This window comes from Rousettus aegyptiacus, unplaced genomic scaffold, assembly GCF_014176215.1.
Source record: "Rousettus aegyptiacus isolate mRouAeg1 unplaced genomic scaffold, mRouAeg1.p scaffold_m13_p_9, whole genome shotgun sequence".
In the NCBI taxonomy this organism is placed as follows: Eukaryota; Metazoa; Chordata; class Mammalia; order Chiroptera; family Pteropodidae; genus Rousettus; species Rousettus aegyptiacus.
Window position 1 is genome coordinate 44,918,232 of NW_023416312.1, and position 15,924 is coordinate 44,934,155.

The window sequence follows — 15,924 nt, forward strand, 5'->3', positions numbered from 1 at the left end:
GAATGCCATTTGTTTGAAATATCATTTTCCACCCTTTCACTTTGAGTCTATATTTGTCTTTGGACTGAGATGAGTCTCCTGGAGTCAGTATGTGGTCAGGTTGTTGTTGTTGTTGTTGTTGTTGTTGTTATTATTATTATTATTATTATTATTATTATTATTTTCAACTATAGCACCTGGTCTTTCAAGGTGGTCTCCCATCCAAGTATTAACCAGGCCCAACCCTACTTACCTTGAGAGATCAGATGTCAGATTTGTTCAGGGTGGCATGGCCATAGACCATGGACCGTAGCTCCACTGGAGTGCAAACCCAGGACCTTCTGCATGTAAAGCAGACGTACTAACTGCTACACTGTGGAACCACATCCTGGGTTTTATTTTTTGATCCAGTCTGCAATTCTGTGCCTTTTTATTGGTAAATTCCGTCCATTTAAATTTAGAGTGATTATTGAATTATGATGTTTCTTATAGTCATTTTATATTTTGCTTTCTGGTAACCCAGTGTTTCCATTGTTTCCCTGCCCTTGCATTTCTGTCTGTTATTTTAATTTCATTGGGTTTTGTGAACTTTCCCTCTGATCCTTCTTGTTTTTTATTACATAATTAAATTCTAGATTTTAGGTGTATGGTTAGCATTAAGAATATGTAAAGAATACATACATACATATACACACACGCACACACATACATACATACATACATATATACATACGGCAGTCCATTTTCTTTGACACGTGATGTATCACCATTCTTCTTTGCAAATTTGGATGTTCTATTCCTTCCCTTTTCTGTTATCATTGTCTCAAATTGCCCCTATGTATGCTGAACATTCATTACTATCTTGCTATAACAAATCTCTTCTTATTGTTTAAGCTTATAATACTCTGTTCTTAGTAAGGGTTGTACTCCTCTACTCCTATCTGCCTGTTAGTCACCATACTCCTAATTATGTATTTTTTTGTCATTCTGTTTTATGTGAGCTGACCCCTTTCCGTATTTTCTGTAATACAGTCCGTGTAGTAGAAAATTTCCTCAATTTTTGTATGTCTGAAAAGATTTTAATTTCTCCTTCATATCTAAAGGAGAGTTTAGCTAGATACATTCTTTTTGGCTGGTAGTTCCTTTCATTTAATAGTTTGAATATTTAATTCCACTTATTTCTGTCTTGTAATGTTTGTGCTGAGAAATTCAATGATGATTTAATGGGATTTCCTTTATAGCTTACCATCTACTTTTCCCTGGCTACCTTGAGAATTTTCTTTGTGGTTGGTTTTTAATAAGTTAATGCAATGTGTCTTGGAGAAGGCCTTTTTGGGTTGAGATAAATGGGTGTTCTCTTGAGTTCTTGAATTCCAAGCTCCAGCTCATTCCTTAGATTTGGGAAATTCTTGTCAACTATTTGTCCGAAAATACTTTCTAATCCCTGCTCCTTTTCCTCTCCTTCAATAATGCCCATTATTCTTGTGTTTCCTCTCCTGATGGTATCAGCTAGTTTTGTATTTTTCTTTTATTATTTTTTATTCTTCAGTTTCTCTTCTTACTTCTGATTTATTTCTAGATTTCTGTCTTCAATATCACTTATCTTTTCCTCCATTTGGTTGACTCTATTTCCCAAGTTTACCGTTTCATTTTTCATCTCTTGCAGTGTGTTCTTCATCTCCGGAAATTCTATTTGGTTCTTTTTGAGGGTTTCAATCTGCTTGCTAATGAACTCATTTTGCTCATCTAGTTGTTTTTTTTTTTTTTTTCGGTTCTTGAAATTGTTGATATGAATTGTTTTGGAGCTCATTGAGTTTTTTCAGAAGTACCATCCTGAATTCTCAGTCATTTAAGTCACATACATCTATGTTTATAAGGTTATTTTCTGGAGATTTTTCTCTTTCTTTATGAGATGCCTTGTTACCTTAGTTGTTTGTGATATTTAATGGACGATTTCTCTTCCTGGGCAGTAATTGGAAGTGTATTTTTATTTTTTTTTTTCCGGAAAGAAGATTTATTATATAAAGGGCTCTCTTTATCTTTTGCAAAGAAAGTGTTTTTCTTTTGGTTTCCAGTAGGTGGTGTCTAATCTTCTTGGATTCCTGCTTCATATAAAGTCTTAACAATGCTTTTTTTTTTCTTATAGACTTTCAATCACTCTCACTATCCTCAGTCTCAGTCCCTGTCAGTGTTACAAACAGTTTTGGTAGTGTTTTCTCAGATTTTCCTTGGGTTCCACGGTGTTTAGTTTCTGAGGATATTGGGGTATAGGCCTTCTGTATTGGGGGATAGAGATTGCAACTCAGCCTTGCATTTTTCATACAACTACGGCTGGTAATAATCAACTGTTTTTCTCTCTGTCCCTGCTTTTCTGAGGTCCCCACTTCACTGCATTCTGCCCTGATGCCTGGGCACTGCCACAGGCTGCATGGAGTTCACAGCTCTCCCTGGTAGTACTGTTCAGGGAACCAGCTGCGCCTTCTCTACTCCCCCTCCTCCTGCAGAGAGCTTCTGTTATGAGAGGCAGCATCTTTGTTTCTCCCAGTCCACTGACAGACTCCAGGGATTTTGACCTGTGATAGCTCTTATGTGCAGATCCCATGCTCAGACATGCTGGTGTGCAGATTGGGTGTTTTTTGTTGAGGTTTAGAAGTTCAGCTTATTGTTATTTCAGGGGGAGCAATATGGGGATGTCTCTCACTCCGCCATATTTCTGTCATTACTCCACTGTTTATGTTTTTTTTTGAAGATCAAGAGTGAGTGTTTTGAATAAGAAATGAAACTGTTATAATTATACACTTAAAATATTTTAATATTGCAAGCATCACAAAATTTAAAAAACAATCATTTCACTTAATTATCTGATAATCCTGTGTATATTTTTCATCTTCTTTTGATGTAACATTTCACATTTTTTTTCTTGTGTATTCCTTAACGAGTTATTGTAGCCATAGTTATTTTTAGTACTTTCATCTTGTACCTTTCTTACTGGCTTTAGAAATCATTAATCTACTTTGCTAAATACTCACTTTTACCAGTAGGGTACATACTTTCATATGTTTTGTTGTTAGGTATTAGTGCCCTTTCTTTTCAGCTTAAAGAAGTTCCTTTAGCATTTTTCATAAGGTTGGTTTAGTGGTGAACTCCCTTATTTTTTGTTTGTCTGGTAATGTCTTTCTCTATTTCAAAAGGACAGTTTTGCTAGGTGTTGTAATCTCCATTGATATATATATATTTTTTTTTCTATTAGTGCTTTAAACATATCATTCCACTCCTTCTTGGCCTACTAGATTTCCAGTAAGAAATCTACTGAGAGCCTTATGATAATTTCCTTGTATGTGATAAGTCATTTTTCTCTTGGTTCATTCAAAATTACCTCTTTGTTTTTGACGTATACCATTCTAATTATAATGTGTTTCAAGGTTAGCTTCTTTACATTGACCTTGATTGGGATTCTTTGAACTTCGTGTACCTGGATGTGCATATATTTTCCAAGATTTGGGGAAGCTTTCAGCTGTTATTTCTCTAGATAAAATTTTGTTCCTGTCCTTCACCCCTCATTCTGATGCTACCATGAAGTGAATGTTCATACATTGATGGTGTCCTATGACATAAATTTTCTTAATTCTTTTTCATTCATTTTATTTTCTGTTTCTTTTCCTGGTTAATTTCAATGACCTATCTTCAAATTCACTGACTTCCTTTTTGGTATGATCAACTCTAATATTGAAGCTCTTTATCTTTCAGTTCTGTCATTGTGTTCTTCAACTCCAAGATATCCATTTATTTATAATTATCATCTCTATTTCTTTATTAAACTTCTCATTTTATTCATATATTGTTTTCCTGATTATGTTTAATTGCTATTTGTGTTCTCTTGAATTATTTGACAGACAATTCATAGATCTCCTTTTTTTCATAGAGATTACTGGATCTTTATTAGTTTCCTTTGGTGGTGTCCTTTGTATTGTTCTCTGCACTTTTGAAGAAGCAAACAGCTCTTCTAGTTGTTACAGACTGGTTTCAGCAAGTAAAGATCTTTTGTTGGTTCCCTGAGCTTTTGTTATCACCTCTGAAATCCCAGTCATGCTTCTTTGGAGCCATGTAATGGGGCTGTTGCTGGATTCTCAATGGAGTCTACATGTGGCTGGTTTGGATCCTGTCTGATCCCTTGGTATACAAGTGTGCATCCAGGACCTTGTTCAGTAGGGTGATACTTCAGATGTTTAGATGTGCATGTCTCCTAGTGTGTCTCTGGATGGAAGAATTGTTTGTAGACAATAGCTATAAAAAATTAAAGATACATCACAGATTTGTTTCAGGTCTGCTGTCAGACTGAGGTTAGCTGACCTGCCTCTTTGGGGGTACTGACAGGGGCATGTTTCCTGTGTGGGAGTGAGCCCTGAGCTACCAGGGCTATTTGAAGATTGTGGCTGGGAGGGGCTAGAGCTGAGTATTATACCCTTTGGGGATCTCCAGAAACACAGAGCGGAACACCTCTCTTTGGATCCCTGGGCCAGCAGGACTGCCTGTGAACTATAGTGGGAAGGGGGCGTAACCAAGTTACAAAGCTGTTTCAGATTCTGTAGTAAAACTGTGTTTAGTGAACTTACCTCTAGGGGCTCCCACGCCACAGTCAAGAAGGTCTGGAGCTAGGTACTAGGCCACTTCAGGATCCTTAGCTGGGACCTAAGGCACAGTGGGCTTGACTCCTCTTATGTCCCTTGGTGTTTGGTGTTGTTAACAGGATCAAGGCCATACAAGGCTGTATCTGAGTCCACAGGGGTATGGAGCTGTTTCTGGGTCTATACCTCAGACCATAGTCAATGGTCTGGGTGCATGCAAGCCTGCCTTCTCAAAATGACTCTCCTCAATCTTGGACTCCACTGGGATTTCATGACCTTTTACCTGGACTCTAAAGACCCCACAAAGACACTTTTGTCTATGGATGACTGCCAAATTATTGTTGCAGAGTGAGGATAGGAGAATCTCCTATTCCACCATTTTTTCTGAGATCCTTCACATTCTCCATATTTTAATATGTTTATTGGCTATGTATGTTTTTTTGTGAAATATCTGATCAAATTTATGTCTTTTTTCTATTGAGTTATTTGTATTTTTTTCTTATTGGTCTGTTCTTTTTTTGGGGGGGTTATATTCTAGATACTAGTTCTTTGAGGTTACACATTTTTAAAAAATATCTTCTATCACTATATAGCTCATCTTTTCACTTTCTTCTGATTGTCTTTATTACACATAGAATTTATCAATCTTTTTTTCTGGGTAGTGCTTTTTTGCATATTGTTTAAGAGATTCTTCATTATATGTCTCTCTAAGCTGATAATTGCTTCTGAAATTTTAAATCGAAATAGGCCTCTCATGTCCCTTGATGAATGTTTGGGAGATTTAATCCACTCTCCATAAAATAGTAGATATATTCACAGGCCTATGGAATGTGGCAGTTTTATCTTTGAGAACTCTGATATGGAAATGATAAACAGAGAAAAGAATATCAAGATGAATGACAAATTGTTACAGTTGTGTGTTTTATTTTTTTTACAATATTGATCCATATCACTGGTCTTATACTTGGAAAATATATGTTGTTTTGGTTTCAATTGTATAAAGAAGTTGTTTGCTATAAAGAAATGTGTCTCAATCTTAGCATTTATTTTAAAAGTCTAACATTTGGCTACAGTTAGAATTCATCAAATGATCTTGGTCCTTTCCTGCCTTTGGCTTATGTTTCAGGTATGTTTATATTCTTGGGATAATAAAACTTGCCTGTATTTCGAAAGCTTAGAAAATACTTAATTTTATTGGATCCTAAAGTGGTACATTCCCTTGATCATAAAGCCTCCCACTCATATATCTTTGACCATAGAATGAACACCATTAGTTTTAAGATTAACGATTTAAATATCTTGAAAACATGAAGTTTCCTCGAATTTAGATAATTTGTAGTCAAAACAGTAGAAAATTACTAAGTCAATCATAAAATAAATAATCTGAAATCAACATGTTTCTTCTTTGTTTCCTATAATTCCTCTAAAAGATAGTGATTTGATATGTAGTGAGCTCCTGCCACATGTATTATATCCGCAACTCAGTAACAAAAGAAACATCATTGAATTAATAAATTTTCCCTCATCTTAGAGGAGGTTCGTGTTAATGTTCTAATTTTGTTTCTTAGCCCTGACTTTACAGGCATAATCCATCTTAGGTACAGAAAAAGTTTTGTATGCTTTTCCTCACACATTACTCTCAGCATTTCCTGCCCTTGTCTCTTCCATAATTCTGTCTTTATCTTTATTTTTCTGCATTAGTCAGGCCTTGAAAGTTACCTTTTACATTATTACTGAGTTTTAACACTTTACCTAGGCAACATAGTAGCATCAAATCCTCTTAATTGTACCAATAAGAAATGCAATTTACATGTCAAATAATGTCCTTGGGCTTTTGTTGTTCCCTTCCTTTAAAGTGTTAGTGGATACAAGACTTGGGCTTTAAGGTGTCGCTGATTTGATAGTCCTTACCTAAAATAGTGTTTATGAACTCTTCGTGTACCTGCTACTTGTTCTTAAATACAAAAATTAATTTATATGCACAATGGAGAAAGATTACAGGCCTACAAAGAGCTGGAGTGGGAAGCTTGATGTTGTGAATACATTATGAAAGTTCTGTACCTCATTGTGTGCAGGATGGAATGGAAAAGTTTGAGATACTACCTTCTGTTTAGCAACTTTTCTTGAAGCATACTTACATTGTATCACTGTAGAATCACAAGTCTCTGAAAGTGTTGGCATATATTTTTAAAGGAAATAATGTCTCATAGCATAGTTGGGAAAGTTAAATAAATTACATTATTCATGAAATTAATACTACTTAGAAATTTATGGCATATTTCTTTTGAAAGGTTCAAAATGTTTTATATACTTTGAAATATTTATTTTTTTATACTTTCTCCTTGAAAGGTAAATGATATCCTTGCTTTAAAACACAGATTATATAGGATAAATTTTATTACCTTATGTGCATATTCTAGATTACAGTTTGCAAAGCACTGAACATTTAATTGTCATAACAACCCTAGTCAATATTATTATTCTCATAGAAGTTGAGTGATTTGGCTGAGGTAAAACTTTTAAAAGGGGCAAAGTTGACCGTTAAACTCACCATCCCTACTTAAAAAATAAGAAAATTGTCATAGAATAGTAGATTCATTCATGAGAACCATTCAATTATGAAACCCAACCTAGGTTCTAAACTTATCTGATTTGCAATCTTCAATATGCTTATGCTTTAAATTGACATTTTCTATAAGCTAAGAAGGTAGTGGGGCAAGCAGGATGGGGAGTGACTCTCAATGAAAGTATTTTGCTAAGAATAGAAGGCAAATTTTGAAATAGATAAATTGATGAATATAATGAAAACCCAATAAGTTGCAGAAGAGTGATGTCAAATCATTATCTAGGTAAATCCATTCTACCAGCAAGTTGTTTCTTTGGCATGAGTCACTATAGAGGGACAAAGTAGTTTTTATACTTGTTGATCCAAATAATATATGTAGAATAATTATCTTGTTAGCATCTGTCAGCTTCTCAGGTAAGAAAGATAAGTGACATTTCTAAACAATAAACATTAGAAGATCCAAAGTAAGTTTGGTCAGTTTCTTACTGACTATGTTTTCATTCCTTATGGAGTATCCATAATTGGTCTCTGACTTCCTTTCACTACCTTGAGTGAAAAAGCTGAAAGATGTAAATTCAAAATTTGGCTTCAGCACATTATGAAACAAATGTACTCTGTCCATTCCTTTATCTCATCTACAAGCTAAATTAAGGGGAGATGAGAATGGCATATTATTGTCAAAAGCCAGCCTTCGTGCTTTTCTGATTACATTACCCATATCACTATCAGGATCACAACTAAGGCCATGTTGTAAAATAAATATTGGTGATGACCGAACTTATTTAATGGCATAAATTATGGCTTGACTAAAAAGCATAGATCAAAATACAGATCATAGTCTGGGTAGCATGTGTGTTACTATAATTGATTTATCTGGAGTATATTTCAATTGGATTGGCTTAGTGTTTCAGGAAAATAAGCGTTTCAGGAAAATAAGTGTTTAGCCATAACAAATGCCAGGAAAGATAATAAATATTGTTTATTCTCTTTCTGGTCTTTTCCTTTGTTCATTGAGAGAAAACCAATCTGACAGAGTTCTAATAATGATTGTGCCAGGCAGAACAGCTTTTTACACTTTTCCTATCTGATGTATCTTTAGAGATCAACCTGATGTTCTTTACTCTTGACTACTTATCTGTGGGACTTTTATGGGATACAAACTGATTGCTCATCGATTTATTTATTTATTCCTCTGCTACTTTTTTATTATGTTTTGCTGTAAACCATAAACTTTTAATTAGATGTTTTTTTCTTCTTTGTTTACCAGGGAAAAATAGGGCATTGTGGAGGGAAAAAAAGACATTCATTGAAATTAGTACACTGTCAGGTGGTGATCACACAATGAATTTAATAAAAGATTAGTATACTGTAAATTTGGAACTAGTTTAAATATATTTTTACTCAGGACAAGAAACATAATAATTGTGTATTTTTGAAGCTTTATTAGCAGTAAGTCAGCATTCATAATGCTGTCCTGCATTCTCTTAGTAAACTAGGAATGCAGGGCAATGTTTTTAGTAAGATAGAAAGCATTATAGAGATGGCTCATGCATTGAACATTTTTACTTATCTGTAGGTCATTGTCCTTCATCAAGTTTTAACATGTACAGTAACCCTTATGTTGGCAAAAATAAATAAATAAAAGAGTGAGAGTAGGTAGAAGAAGCAAGAGTGAGATCAAAGTATACCATTTCAAAATTCACCAGAAAATAGGTGATGAAGTATGTTCTAACAGTTATTCTAACAGTAACAGTAGTAACCATGTCATATTTTTGTCAAGATTAGTTTGTCCCATTCCCCAAGTCCAGCAACCACATAGTCATTTTTCTTACATAATAGGCAATGGATAAACATAATGCTTGTTGTAATTACTAGCTATAATGTTAGAATGTTATATAGACTTCATGTGATATTATCATTAAAGCAAATGTATTTTTATTTTTATTAAATTTATTGGAGTGACATTGGTTAATAAAATAATATAGGTTTCAAGTGTACAATTCAATAATACATCATATGTATATTGCATTGTATGTTTACCGCTCAAAGTCAAATTTCCTTCTGTTGCTATATATATATATATATATATATATGTGTGTGTGTATATATATATATATACACACACACGCACACACACATACAGATACATATGTGTGTGTATTTTCCTACCAATTCTTTTTTTTTAAACTTCAAGAGGAGATGAATAATTGGGCAATTTGAGACTTTTCTATTCACTCTTAAGCGATAGAAATCTCTGAAGAATTTAGGCTCCCTAATTCCAAAGGAACAGTATGGAAGACAGGAATGAGCATGATGCATGGGTGTAACAATTAATAAACTGGCTTATTAGTGCATGAAGGTCCAATTGGGAATGAATTTAATTCATCCAATAAACATTAAAGAACATCTACTATGTTCCAGGCACTAAGTTTAGGTGAAAGAGATACAAAGAGCATAAGGACATGGTCCTTGCCCCTTGGACCTCAAATTTTACGTTGTAGCAACTTAAGTTTCCTCATCTCAAAATGAATAAATTGGACTAGATGTTATTTAAGATAATATCTAACCTAAATATTTTCTGATTTTGGTTTTAAAAAGTCAACCTATACATGTATGTGTAATCTATGCCATATTTATGTCTTTACACTTTAAATGTATATATCAAATTAAAACACCTGGGATAAAATATACATTTGGTACCAGCATAGATATGCATTTTTATCTGTAGGGTTTTTTTTCAAGTCATTAAGATTTCAAGCTCGTTAACCATTCAAATAACTGTTTTCCCACGATCCCCTTACCTGAAGGCAATGTTCTATTCAACGATTTTACATATTCCTTAGAAAAGTTTTGAGAATTACTTTTTTCCCTCATACTCATCATCAATAAATATTTATGTAACTTTACTATATATTTGGAATTGAGCTAAGTGATGGGAATTTACTAATAATAGGCTAGTAGTGGTTTATTGCGCCATTATTTATACCTTTTTCTATTTAACGTTTTCATTTCCTTTTCTAAACTCTTACATTTTAGAATCAAGTTATCTTGTATCAAAATATTAAAATTCACACAGTTCAAATTTTCTTTAGAAAGTTTTCCATATTTAAAGAAAATAACAGTATGATCCCTGAAAACACATATACAGGGCTATACAAAAATTCCTGCCAAAGTGCATTTTGAAATAAATCCATCGTAAATAGATATTTATGAAGGTTGTAATAAGTAATTTTAATATTTTCCCTGTTCCCCTGTGGGTGGGATTCTGAGTGATAGTTAAATTCTTAGACTCTTCTGCCTTTTCTAAAATTTCCATGAAAAAAAATGAATATATTTAGAAAAATAAATGGACATTTAAAATTTATTATCACTTTTTCTCCCTCATCTGCATGTTGCCTATACCACAGTTGAGAGAACCTAAAAAAATTATGCCCATTTTTATACTTTGATACTAAACATTTGACTCACTCTGCAAAGAACTATATTTCTCATTTATTTTTCCTATGTTGGTGAGACTTGTATATCTTTAGTATCTTTTCTTGAATATAAATACGAATATACATATATATGTTCATTTTTTGAAAAAAGGAAAATTATGTCAATTATGTATTATAACTGGATTAATGATGTTAATATGAGTAACGAGTCTTTTTTGTTGTTATTTTCTTCTTTTCTAGTGCAAAAGTGTGACTAAAATGTGCCATTATGTAATTGCTCTGCCACCTGATCTTACAAGACCAGAAATACAAATTAAAGAAATGATTACCCCTGAGGAGAATCCACCTAGGGTGCAAGTGGTAAGCGATTTTTTTAAAGAGTTATTAATATAAACCATTTAGAAAAGATTTATAAATGTCATAAAATCCTCTCTAATTTAACACAGAAATCATTTATGGGTTTTCGTTTTCTTCCAATTTTTCTCCAAAGTATACAGTGTAGAAAATGATATAATCATATCTTACCTTTTTTCCATGCAGTCATTATATTAATTTAAGTGATGATATTATATACCACTGAATTTATAGACCATAATTTATTCAATAATTTAATTATTTTTGGATTATTTAGATTGACTCTAGTTTTCAGGTGTTAAAAGTAAAGCTGAATCAATTATCTCTGTAAGTAGAATGTATTTTTAACCACTAAAATAATTTCTTTGTATATAGTCCTATAATTTTGATTATAGTAATAGAGTATACAATTTTAAGATTAATTGTATTATCAAATTATCTACCAGAATAATTTTACCAAGTTAAACCTACATTTTCACTTGTGTTGGGTTTTATCTTTTTTCTTATTCCTGTGAGAATTGTAAAATCAAACCTCTTTTTTTTTTGTTTTAGTATGTATTTAATTGATTCGACATTTTTCTTTTATGCTATATATGTTTCTACTGTTTTCTCCATGTCTTTATCTTTATTATTAAAGTTAATATTTTCAATTCGAAAGTAATAACTAGTCGTTATATAAAATGTGGAAAATATAGAAAAGCATTTAAATTGTTTTAACCATTAACAATATTTGTATATTTTCTTCCAGTGTTTCTTCTATTCATATTTTACCTATATAATTGTGGCATATATATATATATTTTTTTTTTGATCATATGAACATAACATAATTCGATATCTCCCTCATTGCTGGCATTCAAATTTTTCAAGTTCTTGCTATGTTACTATTATATAATATTATTTTTGATATATATAATTGTGCATCTTCATGCATAAAATTTTTTAGCAGGCTTAGTTACTTAGATATGGAATCACTGGTTCAAGGGTTATGAACATTTTAAAGATTCACAATATATATTGAAAAATTGCTTTCCTAAAGGATTATATCAATTTATACTAAAGATACTACATTAGCATCATACATACATAACTTTTTCATTACATTTTTACTATTTAAATAAATATAGATAAAAAATAGTCATAATCCTAGTCATATTTTGTTTCTCTTACAACTAATGAGATTAAATTTTCCCATTATATTTATTAGCTACTTTTATTTTTACTTTTGGCTGAATTGTTGGTTCATAACATTTGTCCATTTAACCATGGTGACTTCATGGTAATTTATGTGCATTTCATATCACCTTATGTGTATATCCTCCAAATTTATTGTAAAGAGTTTCACAACACTTTGAGATAAGGAATTTTTAAGTTCAAAATTAAGCCTGGAGATTAATTATCAGTGAAGTGAGCTTACATATTTTAAGTGCATTAGTTGAGCCCAGTCATATATGATTGCATTTATCATAGTGTTTATGTGAGTTTCTCGTACTTTAAAAAAATTATGTAATTATGACATATCTGCTTAAACAGAGGGAAAATAAACTTTAGAGTTGCTCCAACAGAAAAATTATGATTTAACATGAAAATTTCTTCAATTATAGTTGACACCTGAAATTTTCTTAAACCTCTTATTTGAGTAACCCTTCAAATGTCATGTTTGTATTTTAAAAATCATTTTCTTCCATTGCCAAGACTTACTTTATTGTTATCTATGTAAACATAACAAAAATATTACAGTTGCATGGAAGAATGAATGTTAGCATTATATTGATTTAATGAAAGAAAAAGGGTAGAGATTATTAATACAGAATTGTTTGGGTTGAAGTAGTTAATGACCTGGAAAAATACATAGGCTGCTATCTTATTGTTCAGTTGGATGAAAGATGAGATTTTATTAAACTACAAGCTACATGCAAAAAAAATGTGATCTTATTTGTTGAAGGTGAAGTACATAAAGTAATTATATAAAATAGTGAATAATAATTTTTCTCTCAGTTATAGAGGCAGATACAATTTTAACCTCATTATGTAAAATATACAAATCCAAACATTGTTAGGAATTAAATTTCATAAATGAAGAAGTAAATAAATTAGAACCATAATAGAAACTGGTATACGATTTCTTGAAATCTCTACTTAATCACCAATTAACCTACATGTGAACTTGTACAAGTCACATTTCCTCTCTTAAACTCAATTTATCCTATGTGAAATGCAAGGTTTGGGTGAATGACAACTGAAGTCACCTATAGCTCTGCAAATCTAATATGGTTTCACAGGCCCACTTTTTTATTTCTTCACATAGTGGCCTCTCAAAAAATCATTAACTAGTATATATATTCTGCCTAGTGATTAATTCCTAACATAGAAATTGATTATTATTGATTTTCATTAAAATGTTTGTTTTGTATCTTTAAACTTAGGTGTATTGGGGATGGAGGAGGGTGTTAAGAGTTTGAAGAATATCAAATAAAATTCTCCCAACCGATTATTTCTGAGGCACACATAACAGGGGAGGACCAGGTTTTGAAGAGCCTGAGCCTTATATAGTTTAAGGATCCCTCTTTTAAGAAAATACAAAATTATATACAAATTGAAATTTGGAATGAGAAAAAAATTACAAAAAATTATAAATTTAAAATTTATGTCAACTACTATAAACATAAAATACACGTGGAAGGGTCCTATACTAGTGAGGGGCCCTAAAACTTAAAGCTTCATTGGCTTCATAGTAAATTCATCTCTGGGATTAGACATGTTTTTTCCTCTGCATACTTCTCTCTGGCTCCACTCCCTATCTTTAACTGTTCTTCTAACTCCATGGACACAGTTACATGAAAGAAGAAAACAACATTGGTGGTAAACAGTAAATACTATATAGCTATGGCTTTTGTGTCAGCAAAGGATGTACCAAGCCAGTACCTTCCTTCTATAACAGCTACCTGAATTATTCTTGCTATATTATATTAAACAGTGGCCACAAAGTTGCAACCATCTGAAGATGGGTAAAAAGTTGATGAGATGCTTTCATTTAAATGGCTAAGAAACCTACCCATATATATGGGCCTATACCAACCACAATCAGAATAACTAATGAGTGTCCCATCCAAGACCATTATTCATGTCCAGGAAAGTGTGCTGGCACATTGACATCATCTCTACCAACATCTTGTCACACTTATCTTCCATCTAAGATGCCTGGCTCCATGTGCTTTCTGTGCACTTGGTGTGTGGATAATTATAATCATTGATCTGATCAAGGATTGTGAAGACCCATATTTTTTCATTATTTTAGCCTATAAATTTTTGTACAATCTAAAATTTGTATTATATGCTGTGGTTTTTCAATCACAGTTTCCTCCATTTTTGGCAACCACCTAAAATACAGTCTTTGCAACATTGCAATGCTATGAGTAGTCACTGCTACTACAGTTGATTTTGAGCTCTGTCTGTATAGATTTTGAGATCTATATTTCAAGAAATTGTGGCATCTATGCCAACTCTTGATTATCAGTTTCAGCAATCCAAAACAAAAATGAAAGACAAAAAATTAGTTGTACCTTCGAAATATATACAACATTCTAATTAATAAATGTGGGCATAAAACAATATGCCTTGTTGAGGAAACTGATTAACAGTAGAAGAAAACTACCCAGAATGATTAGACGGCAAGATGAATCAGCCTTAATGCTCTACAAAGGGATAAATCTAAGAAGTAACTATATTTATCTAAGTAAGTCAATGGAGTCAATGGAAAGTTTATCTAGCATATTTTTGTTAACATTTTAAAATACAATAAGCTACTTTAAGGGCTTTCTGTTTTAAAATAAATCAATAGTGTAATTATTTCCAACTATAAGGAAAATTAGAACAGAATTTAAAAATACATGCCTGTATGTTGAAATATTGTGTAGCTACAGGGTATTTTCATTGTAAAGATGCATCGACTAAAAAGAATGTTTTGTGTTCCTAAAATGTGTCCTTACAGTACATTCTGAAAATCTATCATTTAGCTTTAAAAAAGCGAGTCTCCCCTTCTACCTTCAAAAACAACATTTCAGATTCTATATTCCCATGTCCAATGGCAATAATGTACTATGTTACAAAATTATCCAGCTTAAACAGTTCATCTCTGCTCAGGAGAAGAGTAAAGCTACTTGGCTGACATCTTGTTTCCATTAAAGTGGCAGGACCGAGGAGACACAATCAGACACTAGGCTTGCTATGCAGTTTTCAATAGACCTTTCTGCAGTAACCCTTTGACCAATGACCCTGATAGGCTTCTCAGTAGCAGTAGCTAGTTTGGATGAGATAGCTGTGCTAAGTTACCCTCATTGGGAAGATGTTTGCAATAGCTCAGATTTAAAGAAAGAAGCATCGATTTGAAACTCAGAGAACACCTGCCTATATATTTGCTTCACTTCTTTCTCCCATTCCACCTCACTACTTTCACCCTCTCTCTCATATTCTCGAAGTGTGGTATTATCACTTACTTGCCTACTCACAGCCTTCCTCCATGAATATTTCTCCCAGTGCTGTGGAATGTGTCAGTAAATGCCAGTTCTATGAATGGAAATTTAAAGGATGTACATGATACTAAAAATAAACCCTGTAAGACAAAATTTCATACATTTTGTTCTTTTGAATAAGAAAAGATGATTTCAAATTTAGTATATCTTATTCACTTTTTAAAAATCTGCATGTTTATAAAAAGCCAATATTCATACCACCACATAGTTTATTTTTACATCTATCATTTTTTTTTTGGATGGGGGGAAAGTATACCATCAGCTCACTTAGTTCTCACAACAATTCTTTGATAGACATGGCAGGAACTATTTTCATATACATTTTTTTAACTTTACAAATTATTGTCCAGATGCATTATACCACTCTCTACCCCTGCATGTCACTGCTATCTATCAAGTTCATCTGGATTGCCAATATCACTTATTTATTT

At 32.5% G+C, this 15,924-nt stretch overlaps 1 protein-coding gene across 1 annotated transcript in view; it reads left to right on the plus strand.

Annotated features, from left to right (window-relative positions):
* The window catches only part of LOC107519749 (connector enhancer of kinase suppressor of ras 2-like), a 187,073-nt gene that overhangs the window by 147,264 nt on the left and 23,885 nt on the right, over positions 1-15,924 (plus strand). The window contains exon 8 of the mRNA XM_016162728.2: positions 10,848-10,967. Coding sequence (XP_016018214.2) covers positions 10,848-10,967 — 120 coding nt within the window. The remainder of the gene's footprint in view (positions 1-10,847; positions 10,968-15,924) is intronic.